The sequence below is a fragment of the Monodelphis domestica genome, chromosome 6, assembly GCF_027887165.1.
Source record: "Monodelphis domestica isolate mMonDom1 chromosome 6, mMonDom1.pri, whole genome shotgun sequence".
NCBI classification, from domain to species: Eukaryota; Metazoa; Chordata; class Mammalia; order Didelphimorphia; family Didelphidae; genus Monodelphis; species Monodelphis domestica.
Genome location: NC_077232.1, coordinates 259786434 through 259802340, shown reverse-complemented (window position 1 = coordinate 259802340; position 15907 = coordinate 259786434). Strand labels below are relative to the sequence as shown.

At 40.6% G+C, this 15907-nt stretch overlaps 1 protein-coding gene across 9 annotated transcripts in view; it reads left to right on the top strand.

Moving 5' to 3' along the window:
- NFKB1 (nuclear factor kappa B subunit 1) overlaps positions 1 to 15233 on the top strand; it is a 167646-nt gene extending 152413 nt beyond the window's left edge. For all 9 annotated transcript variants that reach the window (XM_007495877.3, XM_056803144.1, XM_007495876.3 and 6 more), the window contains 8 exons: positions 420 to 621; positions 2200 to 2369; positions 3344 to 3446; positions 4755 to 4879; positions 8384 to 8450; positions 8804 to 8976; positions 12839 to 13019; positions 14374 to 15233. In XM_007495877.3, coding sequence (XP_007495939.1) covers positions 420 to 621; positions 2200 to 2369; positions 3344 to 3446; positions 4755 to 4879; positions 8384 to 8450; positions 8804 to 8976; positions 12839 to 13019; positions 14374 to 14543 — 1191 coding nt within the window. In that variant the 3' untranslated portion in view covers positions 14544 to 15233. The remainder of the gene's footprint in view (positions 1 to 419; positions 622 to 2199; positions 2370 to 3343; positions 3447 to 4754; positions 4880 to 8383; positions 8451 to 8803; positions 8977 to 12838; positions 13020 to 14373) is intronic.
- The last annotated feature ends 674 nt before the right edge of the window (positions 15234 to 15907 follow it).

Here is a 15907-nt window from a genome sequence, read left to right as displayed (position 1 = left end):
ACCTGTTGGGAGGTTGAGCAATAAATACCCCCATGGGCACAATCGGAGATCCAAAAAGCAATCTATACTTTTTTTTTCATCTAGGATGAAAAATATTTCTACTGCCTTTTTAAGCCAATATTTTTTAAATTAAAAAAAGGAGTATGCTTGATGAAAAGTGGCAGAATCATATCCCTTCCCTTTTCATGGGAAATCTAATCAGTATCTGTGAATAGTGAATCAGTTAAAAATCAGGAGGTAAAAGACGGGACAGCAAACCCCCCAAATGACCTATAAATGTGCTTTCATTCTGGCCAGGCACTCTCCCCCACCAGACTTGTATGCTAACCCCATAAGAACTCTCAAAGTAGAAGTGACTTTTGCCTCTTTTCTCCATTTGTCTAATATGCACTCTGCCTTCTTTTCCCTACCATTTGCAGACGCCATTGCATTTAGCAGTTATCACCAAGCAGGAAGATGTAGTAGAAGACCTCTTGAGGGCTGGAGCTGATGTGAGCCTTCTGGACCGCCTGGGTAACTCAGCTTTACACTTAGCTGCAAAGGAAGGAGATGACAAAATTCTGAACATATTACTAAAGCACAAAAAGATATTGCCACTGATCGATCACCCTAATGGTGAAGGTAGGAAAAAATTCACATTGCCATGAAAATGAATGGTGGACTTTGTTAATGCTTCTTCTATTGCTATACTCATAAGAATTTAATCTCTAATCACAGAAATATTATATTTTATGAGGTTTATTAATGATCTTTAGAAATCAAGGAATAAAGAGGATACAAAATAAAAATCACGTGCCCATGGCTGGTTAGTCATTTTTAGCCATCCCCATTCACCACCATCCCTGCTGATTCTACATCAGAGAGAGAGCCTCAAGGACCACTCCCTTTATCCTCTCTCTACAGGAAGTACATAATGACAGGAAGTCAGTGGGCTCTTGGGATATGTAGTTCTTTTTTAGGGTAACAGATTTTCAATTATACATTAGTATTATGTATATAGTATGATAGTATTAGATAGATAGATAGATAGATAGATAGATAGATAGATAGATAGATAGATAGATAGATAGATTACATAGCACTTGGTAAATGTCTGCCTCTTTGTTCATTCATTCATTTTAAAAAAAAACCCTTCCTAGGAACTGTGGAAGTAGAAACACAGAAGAAAAACAACTGCTTGATCACATGGGTCGATGGGGACATGACTGGGGATATGGACTCAAAACAATCACCCTGGTGCAAATATTAATAATATAGAAATAGGTCTTGATCTATATCTATACACATGTAAAACCCAGTGGTTTTTGCTACAAGAGGGGAAGAACATGAATCTTATAACCATGGGGAAATATTTTAAATTAATTAATTAAATAGAATTTTTCAATTTAAAAAAATTCTTCCTATCAGGAAGAATCAGTCTTTTTTAAGTTCTACAAGTGACATTGGCTTAACATCAATGTTTTTAGGAGTCTTAATAGGTTTTATTGTATAAATTACATACAGTATTTCAAAAATTTGGACAGTGTGGTTGTACAAAGAAGACAAATGTATTACATGTGAATTAAATGGTGTTTTGTGTATTAAATGATTTTTAGTCTCAGTAAAAGAAAAAATAATAAAATAATCAAAATAATTTTAAAATCCTTTATTTTCTATCTTAGTAACAATAAGAAGGGCAAGGGTTAGGCATACAGGGTTAAGTGATTTGCCCAAAGTCACAATTAGGAAGTGTGGGGGACCAGATTTGAACTCAGATCCTCTTGGTCCCCCAGGCTTGGCCCTCTAACCACTGTGCTTCCTACCTGCCTCTCTGCCATTATTTATAATGGTTCCTCAACTAAAAATACTTTCTATCATGTCGTAAACTTTTTTAGTTGTTGATTGTTATTGAATTAATTCTTTTAGGGGAAATTGGATGGTAAAATAGACAGCTAAGCTATAACCTAACAAAGGGAAATGAAGGATTATCATTTCCAAGAATGGCCATGTTTTGCCCATCAGAGAACAGATGAGTGCCACAAGAAGGATTTATGATAGTTCTATAGAAGGTCTTGGACCTTGGACCACTCAGGAGGAGTAGCAGAGAGGGATTTTCTAGACTCTGCAACTGATCTTTGGGGGGTTTCCAAACATCCCTTTCTTGGCGCCAAGTCACCATCATCCTTGGGTGACTTCTGCCTTTTGTACTGTGTGCCACAGGCCTGAATGCGATTCACCTGGCCATGCTAATCAACAGTATGCCCTGCCTTCGGCTAATGATCGCTGCTGGCGCTGATGTCAATGCTCAGGAACAGACGTCCGGGCGCACTGCCCTGCATCTGGCTGTTGAACAAGAGAACGTCTCTTTGGCTGGCTGCCTCTTGTTGGAGGTGAGTGTGATCACTGCCCAGGCTGAAAAATGACCAGATGTCCAGGGGAACAAATAAGGAAACATGCCTCCCTCCTTGTGGAATGGAAGGACTGGATACAGGGAGAAGGACGTACTGGGTCTAATGTATACGCCATCAGACTTTCTCACTGTTTTGAGCCTTATTCTTAAATTTCTTTGCTTTGTTATAAAAAGGGTTTAACTTGGCAGGAAGTGAACTGTGTAGAATTTTGGAGAACAGCTTCCAAAAACAGTGCCAAAAGGCACTGATAAAACTGATTTTAGGGGGAAGCTGTGTAGCTCAGTGGTTGAGAGACGGGAGGTCCTGGGTTCAAATCTGGCCTCAGATACTTCTTGGCTGTGTGACCCTGGGCAAGTCACTTAACCCCCATTGCCTAGCTCTTACCACTCTTCTGCCTTGGATCCAATATATAACTCTAAGTCAGAAGGTAAGAGTTTAAAAAACGAACAAACTGATTTTAAAAGTGAGGGGGAAAACAAAATTTCAAGATGGTTTGAATAGCTTCCCTTCTTTTCTTTATTTTTTTTAACTCTTACCTTCCTTCTTAGAATAGATACTCTCCACTGATTCTAAGGCAGAAGAGCAGTAAGGACTAGGCAAATGGGATTAAGTGACTTGCCCAGGGTCACACAGCTAGGAAAGTGTTTGAGGCCAGATCTTAGCCCAGAACCTCCCACCTCTTGGTCTGGCTTTCTGTCCCCTGAGCCACCTAGTTGCCTCTGAATAACTTCTTTTCTGATAACTTTTCCTCCATATTTAATCCTGCTTTGTTTCTCCAAGTTCATTGCCTTAGATTTCTCTCTCTCTATCAGCTTCGGCTCTTTGGCAAAGCAGAGCCAACAGCCATATAGCTATTGGGCATGGCTAAAGAGAGACGACTGCTATGAGAAAATAGGGACAAAAAAGAAGACTCCCTCTACTCACTCCCTCTCTTTTGGTGGGCAACATTGTAGGGTGATGCCTTCGTGGACAGCACAACCTACGACGGGACCACCCCCCTTCACATTGCTGCTGGGCGAGGATCCACCAAGCTAGCAGCTCTCCTCAAGGCAGCAGGTAGGACAAGCTGGGGTTTTGTAGGCAAAATCAGTCTTCAGAGGCAGGTAATCCGTTAGTGCTGAAAGGAAAGGACAGACAGACGTGAGTCTCTGTACAATACAGGATATGCTGTAAATTTAGATGTACTTGGAACTTCTGTAAACTAAACCCCATTGTAAGCACACTAAGGGTGTTTGCGATTTAGAGAAACTGTTTTTGTTCAGTCATTTTCAGTCAGTACCGACACTTCATGACCCCATCTGGAATTTTCTTGGCAAAGATACTAGAGTGTGCCATTTCCTTCTCTAGTTCTAATTTACAGATGAAGAAACTGAAGCAAAAGGGTTAAATGATTTGCCCAGGATCACACTAAGTGCCTGATGCTGGATTTGAACTCAGAAAGATGACTATTCCTGAATTCAGTGCTCACCTAACTGCTTCAGAGAACCTACATAGCTTCCTTTTCCAATCCAGATCAATCCAGATCAATCCCATCTAGATCAATCATTTTGGATAAAGTGGATTTGAATGTCCCAGGTTTTCATAAAATTGGACCTGCTTATATTTATGTGAGAAACAACCCAGAGACCCAGATTAGGAAAAAATTCCCCAATGTGAAAACTCCTAAATCTACCGCTGTGCAAGGAAAAGAAGTTGGGGCTCCCACTCAGGAGATCATTCCTCTGTGGAGACCATGATATTGCTTGGTCTTAGGAATAGGAAACTGATCTTAGATAAAGGTTATGTCTCAGCTAAAGTTCATGCCTTAAGCCTGGCAAGATTCAGAGGAATATTCTGACCATCCACCTGGTAAAAAGGCATTAACATTTTTACATGAATAAGTTGAGGGTATTTATTTCTCCTTTTAATCATGAAGATTCCCAATGGTGGAATAGCAGAGTGTCATTTTTCTCTCCCTTCCCCTTCTGGAAACAGACCCTGTCTCCACAGAGACAATTAAACATCGGGGACTGATTTTTGCCTTCCTCGGTGTAGAATTTCTAAATAGTAGGTGATAATACATGTTTATTGACTGTTGACTGATGACAATTTATATACATTCATCAACAAAAGGTCTTAAGAGATGCATTACTTTGTCTTTAAGGGGTGCCTTTACAAAGAAGTGTTGAACCCTTAAAATAAAAAATGCTTCTCTTTAATCTTTATTACACCTCAATAAAGCAAGTGGTTAACAAGATGGTGCAGTGATTAGAGCTGGATAGAGTGTCTGAGGCTGGATTTGAACTAAGGTCTCCCTGACTCCAATACGCTGCACCAGCTAGTTATAGGAAACATCTGCTTTATGGGTGGTATGTTACTCCTCAGGTGCAGACCCTCTTTTGGAGAACTTTGAACCTCTGTATGACTTGGATGATGTCTGGGATCAGGATGGAGAAGATGAGGGCGTAGTTCCTGGGACTACACCTCTGGATATGGCGGCCAACTCACAGGCGAGTGGGGTCCCCTGTTTGTTGATCGCTGGCTGAGGGAGAGAGAGAAACTCCTGATAAGGCAAAGACTATGCGTGAGGCAGCCCATGATGTGTTCCTTGTTTCTTATTTCTGGAATATGGAATTTAATTTTTTTTAGAATCCTCACTTCCATCTTTAGAATCACTGCCAAATATTGGTTCCAAGGGAGAAGAGTAGTAAGGGCTAGGCATTGGGGGTTAAGTGATTTGCCCAGGGTCACACAGATATCAATGTCCATGGCTTTTTTTGGGGCGGGGGGAGCAATCCTGCTATTTTAACATATCTTTAGATATATCTCAGCCTTTGCTACATTATGCCAGACCATTTCCTACTAGACATTAAGGTGTCACAGTGACAAGAGCCTAGAGGACTTAAGAAGGGGGAAAGATTAAATACAAAAGAATAACTGGGATACAGAAGTTCAAGACTTTGCTCAACATTCTAGATGAGAAAAGCCACTAGGGAGATGTGTTAGGTTCCCCAGTCTGGAAGGATGGGGCCAAGACAGACTTCTGGACATGGGAAAAGCTCCATGAGTCTTAACGGGATTTCTAAATCCAGTTCATTTCAACAGAGAGAGAGAGAGAGAGAGAGAGAGAGAGAGAGAGGGAGAGAGAGAGAGAGAGAGAGAGAGAGAGAGAGAGAGAGAGAGGGAGAGAGAGAGAGAGGAGAGACAGAGAGAGAGAGAGAGAGAGAGAGAGAGAGAGAGAGAGAGAGAGAGAGAGAGAGGGAGAGAGAGACAGAGAGAGAGACAGAGAGAGAGAGAGAGAGAGAGAGAGAGAGAGAGAGAGAGAGAGAGAGAGAGAGAGGGAGGGAGGGAGGGAGGGAGGGAGGAAGAAAAGAAAGAAAGAGAGAGACAGAGAGGGGGGAGAGGGAGAGGGAGGAAGGAAGGAAAGAAAGAAAAGGGGAGAGGGGGAGTGAGGGAGGGAGGAAGGAGAGAGAGAGAGAGAGAGAGAGGAGAGAGAGAGAGAGACGAGGAGAGAGAGAGAGAGAGAGGAGAGGAGAGAGAGAGAGAGAGAGATGAGAGAGAGAGAGAGAAAGTTTACTTATCTCCCTTTATCTTGATGGCCATAAATAACCCCTCTGGGCTGCTGTGTGGTGAGGTCTTCTGAGAAAGTGACCCATTTCAGCGTCCCATTTCTACCTACCAATAAAGAGGGCCACAGCAGGACTAGCCTTGAGGCCACGACAGCACTGGAGCACTGGCCCATTTGGAGATGCCCTGGCCTCCAGTGGATGACCCTTCTTCCTCTAGCCTACCATGATCAAGTCAGTTAATGTTGTTATCTGACCCACATAATAATATTAAAAGTAATTGGTACACCATTAATGCAAAAAGTCCTACATATTTCCTTAACCAGCCTTACAAACAGGTTTATGCCCTGTGATTTCAGGGGAACACTAAAAACAATCCCCCTAAACATCACTCCAGCCTCTGACAGCTACTTGGAATCCTACCATTATGCCTTTTTTTCCTTTGGCTTAAGCTTTTCTCATTTTTCCTAAGATGATAACATTAATTCAAGTTTTATCAGTATTTATCCCTTAATACAAAGTGAGTTTGAGAGGCAACTTACTAGTGTGGGTAGAGTCAGGAAGTCTTGAGTCAGGAAGGAGTCAGGAAGACTTGAATTTATCATGCCTCCGATCACAAATTATATTTATTTATTTTTTAAACATTTACCTTACGTCTTAGAATCAATACTGTGCATTGGTTCTAAGGTAGAAAAGCAGTTAGGGTTAGCCAGTGGGGGGTAAATGACTTGCCCAGGATCACACAGCTAGCCAAGTTTGAATCCAGGACCTCCCATCTCTAGGACTGGCTGTTTATCCACCAAGCCACCTATCTGCCCCCAGACAGCAAGTTTTAATAGGTTAGGTCAGAAAGCATGACTGGAGGGCAATTTGGAATTATGCCCAGAGGCTATAAAAACTGTACATATCCTTTGATCCACTACTAAATCTGTATCCCAGACATAAAAAATATGGGAAAAGGCATGCTTGTACAAAAATATTTTTGTGGTGACAAAAAACTGGAAACTATAGGGATGTCTCTCAATTGGGGAATGGCTGAACAGATTGTGACATATGATAGTGATGGACTACTTTGGGTCATAAGGAATGATGAACAGGATGACCTCAGAGAGAACTTGAGAGATCTAAATGAACTGATGCAGAGTGAAATAAGCAGAACCAGAACATCATACACTGTCACTACAATACTGTGGAAAGATCACAATACAAAGATCCAGGACAATTCTTTTTTATTTTTGTAATTTGATTAATTAATTAATTTTGAATATTTTTCCATGGTCACATGATTCATGTTCTTTCCTTCTCCTCCTCCCTCCCTCCTCCTGTAGCCAAAGAGCAATTCCACTTGTTTTACATGGATCATTGTTCAAAACCCATTTCCATATTATTAATATTTACAATAGAGTGATCGTTTAGAGTCTACATCCCCAATCATTTCCCCATCGACCCATGTGATCAAGCAAATGTTTTTCTCCTTTATTTCTGCTCCCACAGTTCTTTCTCTGGATGTGGATAGCGTTCTTTCTCATAAGTCCCTCAGAACTGTCTGATCCAGGACAAATCTGAGAGACCTGGGACAAAGAATGCTACCCACCTCCAGAAAGAGAACTATTGGAGTCAGAATTCAGATGAAAGCATATGAATTATCACTTGCTTATTTGGGTTTATGTTGTGGGATTTTGATTTTACGAGATAATTCTCTTACAAAATTGAACCATACATAAATAAGTTTTGCATGATATTGCATGTATAACCCAGATAGACTTGCTTGCCAGCTCTAGGAGGGGGAAAGGAAAAAGGAAGGGAGACAATTTGGATGATATAACTTTAGAAAACTTATGTAGAAATTTGTTATTTCATGTAATTGGTAAAAAAAGTAAAATTAATTTTTTTAAAAGAAAAGAAAAAGAAAGCACAAGAACCCTAGGAGCCTGAGGGTTGGGGGAGGAAACCTTGGAAAGAGAGACATACTTACTACCAAAGGTTCCCAGTTGCCTCCTAGAGAGGAAGCAATAAGATTAGCCCAGCCCATACACAGATGACCCATTGACCTGCTACATGGCCTGGTTTAGAGCTCAGGCATTTACATGCAGAGTCCAGGCAGCCCCCGCCTGCACACTGGCTTGCTTTCCCAGCGCATCTCTGAGAACTCTTGGGCCATCGGCATTCCCATACATCATCGTTGCTTCCAGGCTCTGCTGTTCATGACAGGAGGTCTCAGTTCACTTTGCTGTCCTTGCACCTGCAGACCAGTAATACTGGGAGACCCATAGAGACCCAGGACTCATTCAAACCCCAAAATCAAATTCACAAATCTTTCCTAAGAGCTAGCTTTCATGGGGGCAGGGTAGGTGGGTGAGGAAAGCATTCTTTAAGCCTGAGAGACTGGGAAGAGATTTCCCCCAGACAGTGTCATTAATATGGAACATTTTCCCTTCTTCCCAACAGGTCTATGACATATTAAATGGAAAGCCGTACCAATCAGAGTCAACATCCAGTGATTTACTGGCACAGGGTAGGTTGTGATGGAATGAATAGGAATCTCTTCTTCTCTGACAATATTTTAAAACACAAATAAAGCATGCTTGTTAGGAAAAAATATGGTTCATGCTGTGTTGAGCACAAGTTCTCATTCTGAGTTTGAAGTTCCTGGAGGCACAAAGAGGGAGAATTCCCAGTTTTAATCTACAGAAATACATATTAATTTTGCTCAGCAGGGCACTGACTGGTCCTCAAATAAAATAGTCTGATTGCTTCCACTGTGAGATGGCGAGAGAACAATGCGGTAATGAGCCTGCAGTTATTAACTTCTTCTATCTCTCTCTCTTGTGACTTCTGACAGATGTGTTTCTCCTTCATTCCCTTTAGGAGATATGAAACAGCTGGATGAAGAAGCCAAGTTGCAGCTTTATAAGTTGTTAGAGATGCCTGATCCAGACAAAAACTGGTCGACCCTGGCACAGAAATTAGGCTTGGGGATACTGAACAATGCCTTCCGGCTGAGTCCTGCTCCTTCCAAAACTCTAATGGACAACTATGAGGTGATGACCCATTTTAAGCGTTTGCATTTGGCTTCTTGGCCATTATTGGTCCCCACTAGCTGGGAAGCAGAGTTTCCTCCACCCCCAGGACCCAGAGAAAGAAACTGGCGACTCAGTGATCCTACCTGGCAACAGTAAAGTTACCTTCTCTGAGAAGGTTGTTCCCAAGCATATTAGGGTTTTCCAGAGTCTTTAGGAAAATAATATTTAGAGGATTAACACAATGATAATATCTCTCATAGCATTTACACAGGACTTTAACATCTGCAAAGCACTTTGTAAATATTTGGTCTTTTGGTCCTCCTTGTATATATTTGGTCCTCACAACAACCTTGTCGGGGTAGGTGTTATTATCTCCTTTTTGTAGAGGAGGAAACAGGTTGAAAAAAATTTTAATGATCTGCCATCAGGGACCCACAAGTAGTAAGAGTCTGAGACAGGGTTCAAACTTGGGTCTTCCTGACTCCAAGTCCAGCATTCTATCCACTATGTTTTCTCTAGCTGCTGTAGAAAAATGCTAAACTGGGGGAAGGGGGGAAGCTATGTGGCTCAGTGGTTTGAGAGTCAGACCCAGAGATAGGAGGTCCTGGATTCAAATGTGGCCTCAGATACTTCCTGGCTGTGTGACCCTGGGCAAGTCACTTAACCCTTTCTAATGCTCTTCTGCCTTAGAACTAATACACAGTATTGATTCTAAGACAGAAGGCAAAAAAGAAAATGTCAAACTACTGAATTGTTGTCTGGAAAGGTTTTTTATTTGTTTAGTAGATGAGTATTTGTAACAGTATATCTTTTTATAAATCAAAGATTATAAAGCCTTAATGCAGCTTTCTGAACAAGAATAGATTTCCCATATTGTCATTCAACTTTTATGTAATTGCAGTCTAGCCCATCCCTGTTTTTCTTCCTTCTTCAAGGTCTCAGAGGTGAGCTAAAAAGGAGAACACACAAAATAAAAATATTTCTATAACTAGGAAACCCAGGACTGGCTATGGATGGATGAGATGCCTTCTCCTTTGACTATTTCTTAGATACCACCTGAAGTGCCTGGGCCATATGCCTCAAATTTTTCCATTTGCACTGGGTCATGATGGGCTGACACACTGGCTCCCAGAGCCTTCATTTGGCCAACTTTTTAGATAGTGTCTACAAACTAGGCTGAGATTTTACAGTATTGTGTAAACTACCCTGATAAAATCAGGGTTCATTAGAACAAGATGGTAGTAAAAATTTGGAATATGAGAGTTTGGGGTATGCTTAGTAATAAGGATGGGTCTTGGGCATGTCCCCAAAGGGAGGAAAGCTATAGCTCTAGAAAAACACATGCACAGCAGTCTGGTACTATCTAAGAAATAGAATAGTGGAAAATGGAATGGGTTAGGTAATCAACAAACAGTACATAATGACGATAGTAACCTGGTGTTGGACAAATGCAAAGATCCAAGCTTTTAGGGGAAGCATTCACTTTGTGACAAAACTGGTAATCATTATGGCAGAAACTAGGCATAGACCAGCATCTTATATCATATACCAAGATAAAGTTAAAATGAATGCTTGATCTAGAAATAGAGGGTGATGTTATAAACAGACTAGGGGAGCAGACTCATGAAAAAGGGAAGAATTTATAACTAAACAAGACATAGAGAACATCATGAAGAGTGAAATGGATAATGTTGATTGTATTAAATTAAAAAGCATTTGTACAAACAAAATCAATGCAACCAAGATTAGAAGAGAACAAAAAAACTGGGGAAAAGTTTTTGTAGCAAATGTCTCTTACAAAGGTTTAATTTCTCAAATATATAGGAAACTGACTCAAATTTATAAGAATACAAAACATTCTCTAATTGATAAATGGTTAAAGGATATGAATGTGTAGTTCTCAAATGAAATCAAAACTATCTTGAGCCATCTGAAAAAAATGCTCCAACTCATTATTGATTAGAGAAAAGCAAGTTAAAACAACTCTGAGATACAACTATCAGAGTGGCTAATATGACCCAAAAGAGCAAATGATAAGTGTTGGAGGGGGTGTGGGAAAATTGGACACTAACACACCATCGGTGGAGCTGTGAACTGATCCAACTATTCTGGAGAGCAGTATGGAACCACATGCAAAGGGCCATAAAACTACATATACCCTTTAACCCAGTAGTACGACTGTTGGGTCTGTCTCCCAAAGAGGTCAGAGACAGGGAGAAAGGACCTACTTATACAAAAATATTTTAGCAGCTCTTTTTATAGTAGCAAAGAATTTGAAACTGAGTGGATGACCACCAATTAGGGAATGGTTGAACAAGTTACAGTATATAATTGTAATGGAATACTATTGTACTGTAAGAAATGATGAGCAAGATGAGTTCAGAAAAACCTGGAAAGCCTTAATTTTAACTGAATCAAAGTGAAGTAAGCAGAACCAGTAGAACAGTGTATACAGTAACAGAAATATTGACCATGAAGGGCTAAACTATAATTAGCACAGCAAGGTTCCAAGATAACTCTAAGGTACTCATGATGAAAAGTGGTCTCCACAGCCAACTGTTAGAGCCTGATTGCAGATCAAAGCATGCCATTTTTCACTTTTATTTCCCTCCTGAGTTTTTTGTTATGTGTCTTCTTTCACAGCATGGAAAGTATAGGGAGTATGGATATACATATTGTATGACAGCATTGGTATAACCTCTATCAGACATTTTAACACCTCAGGGAGAGTTATGGGGAGGGAGAGAATATGAATCTTGAAATGTCAGAAAACAATTGTCAATATTTGTTTCTACATGTAATTGGGGGGGTTAAGAAAGAGAGAGGGAGGGAGGAGGAGAGAAGGGGAGGGAGAAAGAGAGAAGAAGGAAGGAAGGAAGGAAGGAAGGAAGGAAGGAAGGAAGGAAGGAAGGAAGGAAGGAAGGAAGGAAGGAAGGAAGGAAGGAAGGAAGGAAGGAAGGAAGGAAGGAAGGAAGGAAGGAAGGAAGGAAGGAAGGAAGGAAGGAAGGGAAAGAGGAGAGACAGACAGACAGACAGTCAGTCAGGTTGAGGCTCAAGAATTCTCTTCATAACTTTGAAAAGTTGCCCTGGCTTGGTCCATGCTTACCAACAAGGGTTTGACTTTCTACCCTTAGGACCCTCTGAGGAAAGAGGAGAAGAGACACAGAGTAGGGACAATAGAGGGTTAAAAGAAAGGGGGGTGTAGACAAAGGCTAGAGAAAGAGGAAAAGAAGAGAGAAAGAAGTGAGCAACTCCAATACTCCTTTTTGCTCAGCACCTTGCTAAACAGAATAAGCAGGTTTAGAACATAATCGACATGCACATTCTTGCCTAGTGGAAAAATGTCATTTCATGCCAGAGTTTAGTGTGGGCGAGGTGAGGTGGTTCTGATGAAGCCCAGGGTCCTGCTGATGACTTTGTTTCTAAGAATTCAGTATGGCTTGATACAGATGGTAGAAAGAGTGTGGAGATGAAGTCATTTTCTTTCTTTTGAAAAATCCATCCCCAGCTGCAGTTTTTCAATAACCAGAGCTGTAACTTACGCAGGGAAATCCTCTAAGCTGCAGTCTAGGTAGAGGTTTTACTTCTCAGCATTTCTTTCTCTGTACTCACTATAAATGGCTTCTCTGATTTCCTTAGTGGTCTTTAAGAGATGAAACAGGAAATTGAATTCTTTTCAGAAAGGATACATTTTCTTGGTCTCTTTACTCTGATGATTTGCATCTGGCACTCCTGTATTTATAGGGTGGCTATGGAGGAGAGAGTAGAGCATTAGAGCTTACAGCCCAATGGGGAACCACCTGGGTTTAGTTCTTCTTGTCAAATAGAATTGAAGTGCTTCTCACAAAGAAATGCTATTTTTTTCCCTTCTCTCTTACAGGTCTCTGGGGGAACAATAAGAGAACTAGTAGATGCCCTGAGACAAATGGGCTATACTGAAGCAATCGAAGTCATCCAGAAAGCCTTCTCTGCCTCAGTAAACCCATCTGAAATCAAAGAGCAACCTACTGAACAGATCTATTCACTCCCTCCATCACCCTCCTGCATAAGACAGCAACTAGGTATGAGGATACTTACAAATTTGAAACGCAATGTCTTGGGAGGGTAGGGGGGATGAGAGGCAGTCTCCATATTCCTGTGTGGACCAGACACAGTCACTTTTCCCTGCTTCCTGACCTTGGACTTCCTAGATTAGTCTTTCTTAATTTTAGATATTGCATGGCAGGTATCACCACCCTAGAGTCGCAAAAGTATGAAACTCAGAACCCTGGAGGCTCAATAATCCAACCCTTCCTTTTGATAGAGGAAGGAAATCAAGTCTACGGTTACTTGGTTCATTAGTGGTAGGACCAGTCTTCTGCCCCCAGCCCACACATTGGACAAGCTGCAGAATAGTGACACTTCCCCACTGCTATTGCCCATAGGGCTGGCAAACAAAAAGATCTTTAGCCTTGTGAACAAGAACTTGGGGAGCAGCCAGCCTGAATATCCCCAAAGTTTGTAGATTAATGAATAAGCAGCTATATGAACCAGTGGAATAATAATGGAAAGAGACTATATCAGGGGCCCTCATTGGGTCCTACATGCCTTAAACAGTCTGGTAAAGCCTTCTCAGAATAATGTTTTTTAAGTGCATAAAATAAAGTAGAAGAAAATGGGATTTGAGTGATAATACATGTACAGCCAAGTGAAATTGCTTGTCAGCTCTGGAGGGATGGGAGGGAGACAAGAAGAATCATGTAACCATGGAAAAATTTTTTAATTAAAAATAAATAAATTAGAAGAATTACAAATCAAACCAATTTTATTGGGATAAAGGAGTAATTTTTCCCCATCATAGTTCACATCCTCCCAACCTAGACACTTAAATCTATCCTTGTTGGTCTGTGGACTCCAGGTGCCTGGGCAAGTCACTTAACCCCATTGCCTAGCCCTTGCTGCTCTTCTGACTTAGAATTGATGCTGACAGAAGTTAAGGATTTTTTTAAAGAAAGAGAGACTGAGGGAAAGGATTTTACTGTATCAATTTCATCAGCTTCACATGCAATGATTCCAAATTAAAGTCTACTTTGAGTCCTATACCTATGCCCAGGAGATATCCCTCTATTCTTCCCTTCTCTCATTTTCGTTGGGATTATGTTTTGAAAGGGACCTAGTATGTTTGCAATTAGTCATTTCTACTCTTTAAAGCTCTCTTAGGACAGGGACTTCCTCCCATTTACTTCCCCTCCCGTACCCTGGCACAGTGTTTCCTTGGTTTCATTAGGTTGTTGAGATGGGGGAAAAGTGAAGGTTGGGTGGCAGTGGTGGCAGAAATATAGGGGAGGGGGCTGTTTAATGACAGTAATGTCTGAATACTCCATACAAGTAAGAATTATTCAGCATAAACAACTATACCTTTCCTTCCATCCTCAGGTGACATTTGCAAACTTCAAGACAACGAAAGTGTCTGTGACAGTGGGGTAGAGACCTCCTTCCGTAAACTCAGCTTTACTGAGTCTCTGACCAGCACTGGCGCATTGATAACACTCAACAAAATGCCTTGCGACTATGGACAGGAAACATCGATCGAGGGCAAAGTTTAACAGAATTGTTGAGGATTTTCAGCTTGGTGGAAATGAAAATCCTGAAATCCCATTTCACCATTCAAAGGAAAGGGGGTCAAGGTGCTCAGATGAAGCGAACTGGGTTTGAACTATTCTGGATTAAAACCAGCATCTAAAACTTCCTTCTGATTTCTTAAACTAATTTTAGTTTGGCTCATTTACAAGATATATCTAGTAAGCAGAACCCAGGGCCAGGGTGATGCCTTCTTCTTTAGGGAAATGGGTCTTACCAAACTTTTTCAGCTGCAGATGGACTCAAATTGCTTTCTATTTTTGTCCCTGCTGTTTCTATGCTACATACCCACTCCCCCTTAAAGGTGTTGGGGAGTACCCCCAAAGATACTCCCTCTAGCTAGTCATAGTAATTACTCATTCAAATTATAAAGAGATTTTTTAAAAGTATTTTGAAGTGGGAGTCATTCAATGGACAATTTTTTAAAAACTTGTTGCTTTTAGTTATCCCCGTGATTTGAAAGAAAGAAATATGTATATTTCAGTGACTATTTAAACATTGGTCTAATCAATGCTGAAAATGGTATTTTCTACTATTTCTGCATTTTACAATTGTAAATAATTTTTTTAGATCAAAAACTTTAAAGGAGAAATGTTGGATTTATAAATGCTATTTTTTATTTTACTTTTATAATAAAAGAAAAAGTAAATTGAAAACTTCATCTTCTCTGATCTTTGAAGAATCCACTCCCAACATAATCCCTGGCTTCATTCCATTGCCTTGTTGCCATATCTACTTCACCATCAGCCTCTCTACACTAAGAAATTTATCCCAAGACTTTGTCATCGTAGTCATGAACCAGAATCTCTCTAAGGTAGCTACTTTGGATGGTGGCTCACATCCTCCTCGCCTCATGGCAGACTGTGCCTTTCTCTCTGCTCAAACAACAGAACCATCTCTGAATCTGTGCTTGAAGAATCTCTCCCATAAACCACCCAAACTGAAATATGTCAGAGTGCCAAAGTATCTCCCCAAGACATTATCTCATTAAGCTGGTTGACCAAAGGGACTCTCAAAGAAGCTTTGATGATATTCAGTTGCTATTCTGATTGCACAGTTTAATAAGCCTTGCCAACCTGAAAGATTTTTAGCACAAATAGTATTCCATCACCAACATATACCACAATTTGTTCAGCCATCCCCCCAATTGAAGGGCATCCCCTCATTTTCCAATGTTTTGCCACCACAAAGAGCTATAAATGTTTTTGTACAAGTCTTTGTCCTTATTATCTCAGTTTTGTTTTTTAAAGGAAGAATCAATACTAAATATCAGTTCCAAGACAGAAGAGCAGTGAGGTCCTAGAGGTTAAGTGACTTGCCCAGGGTCAAA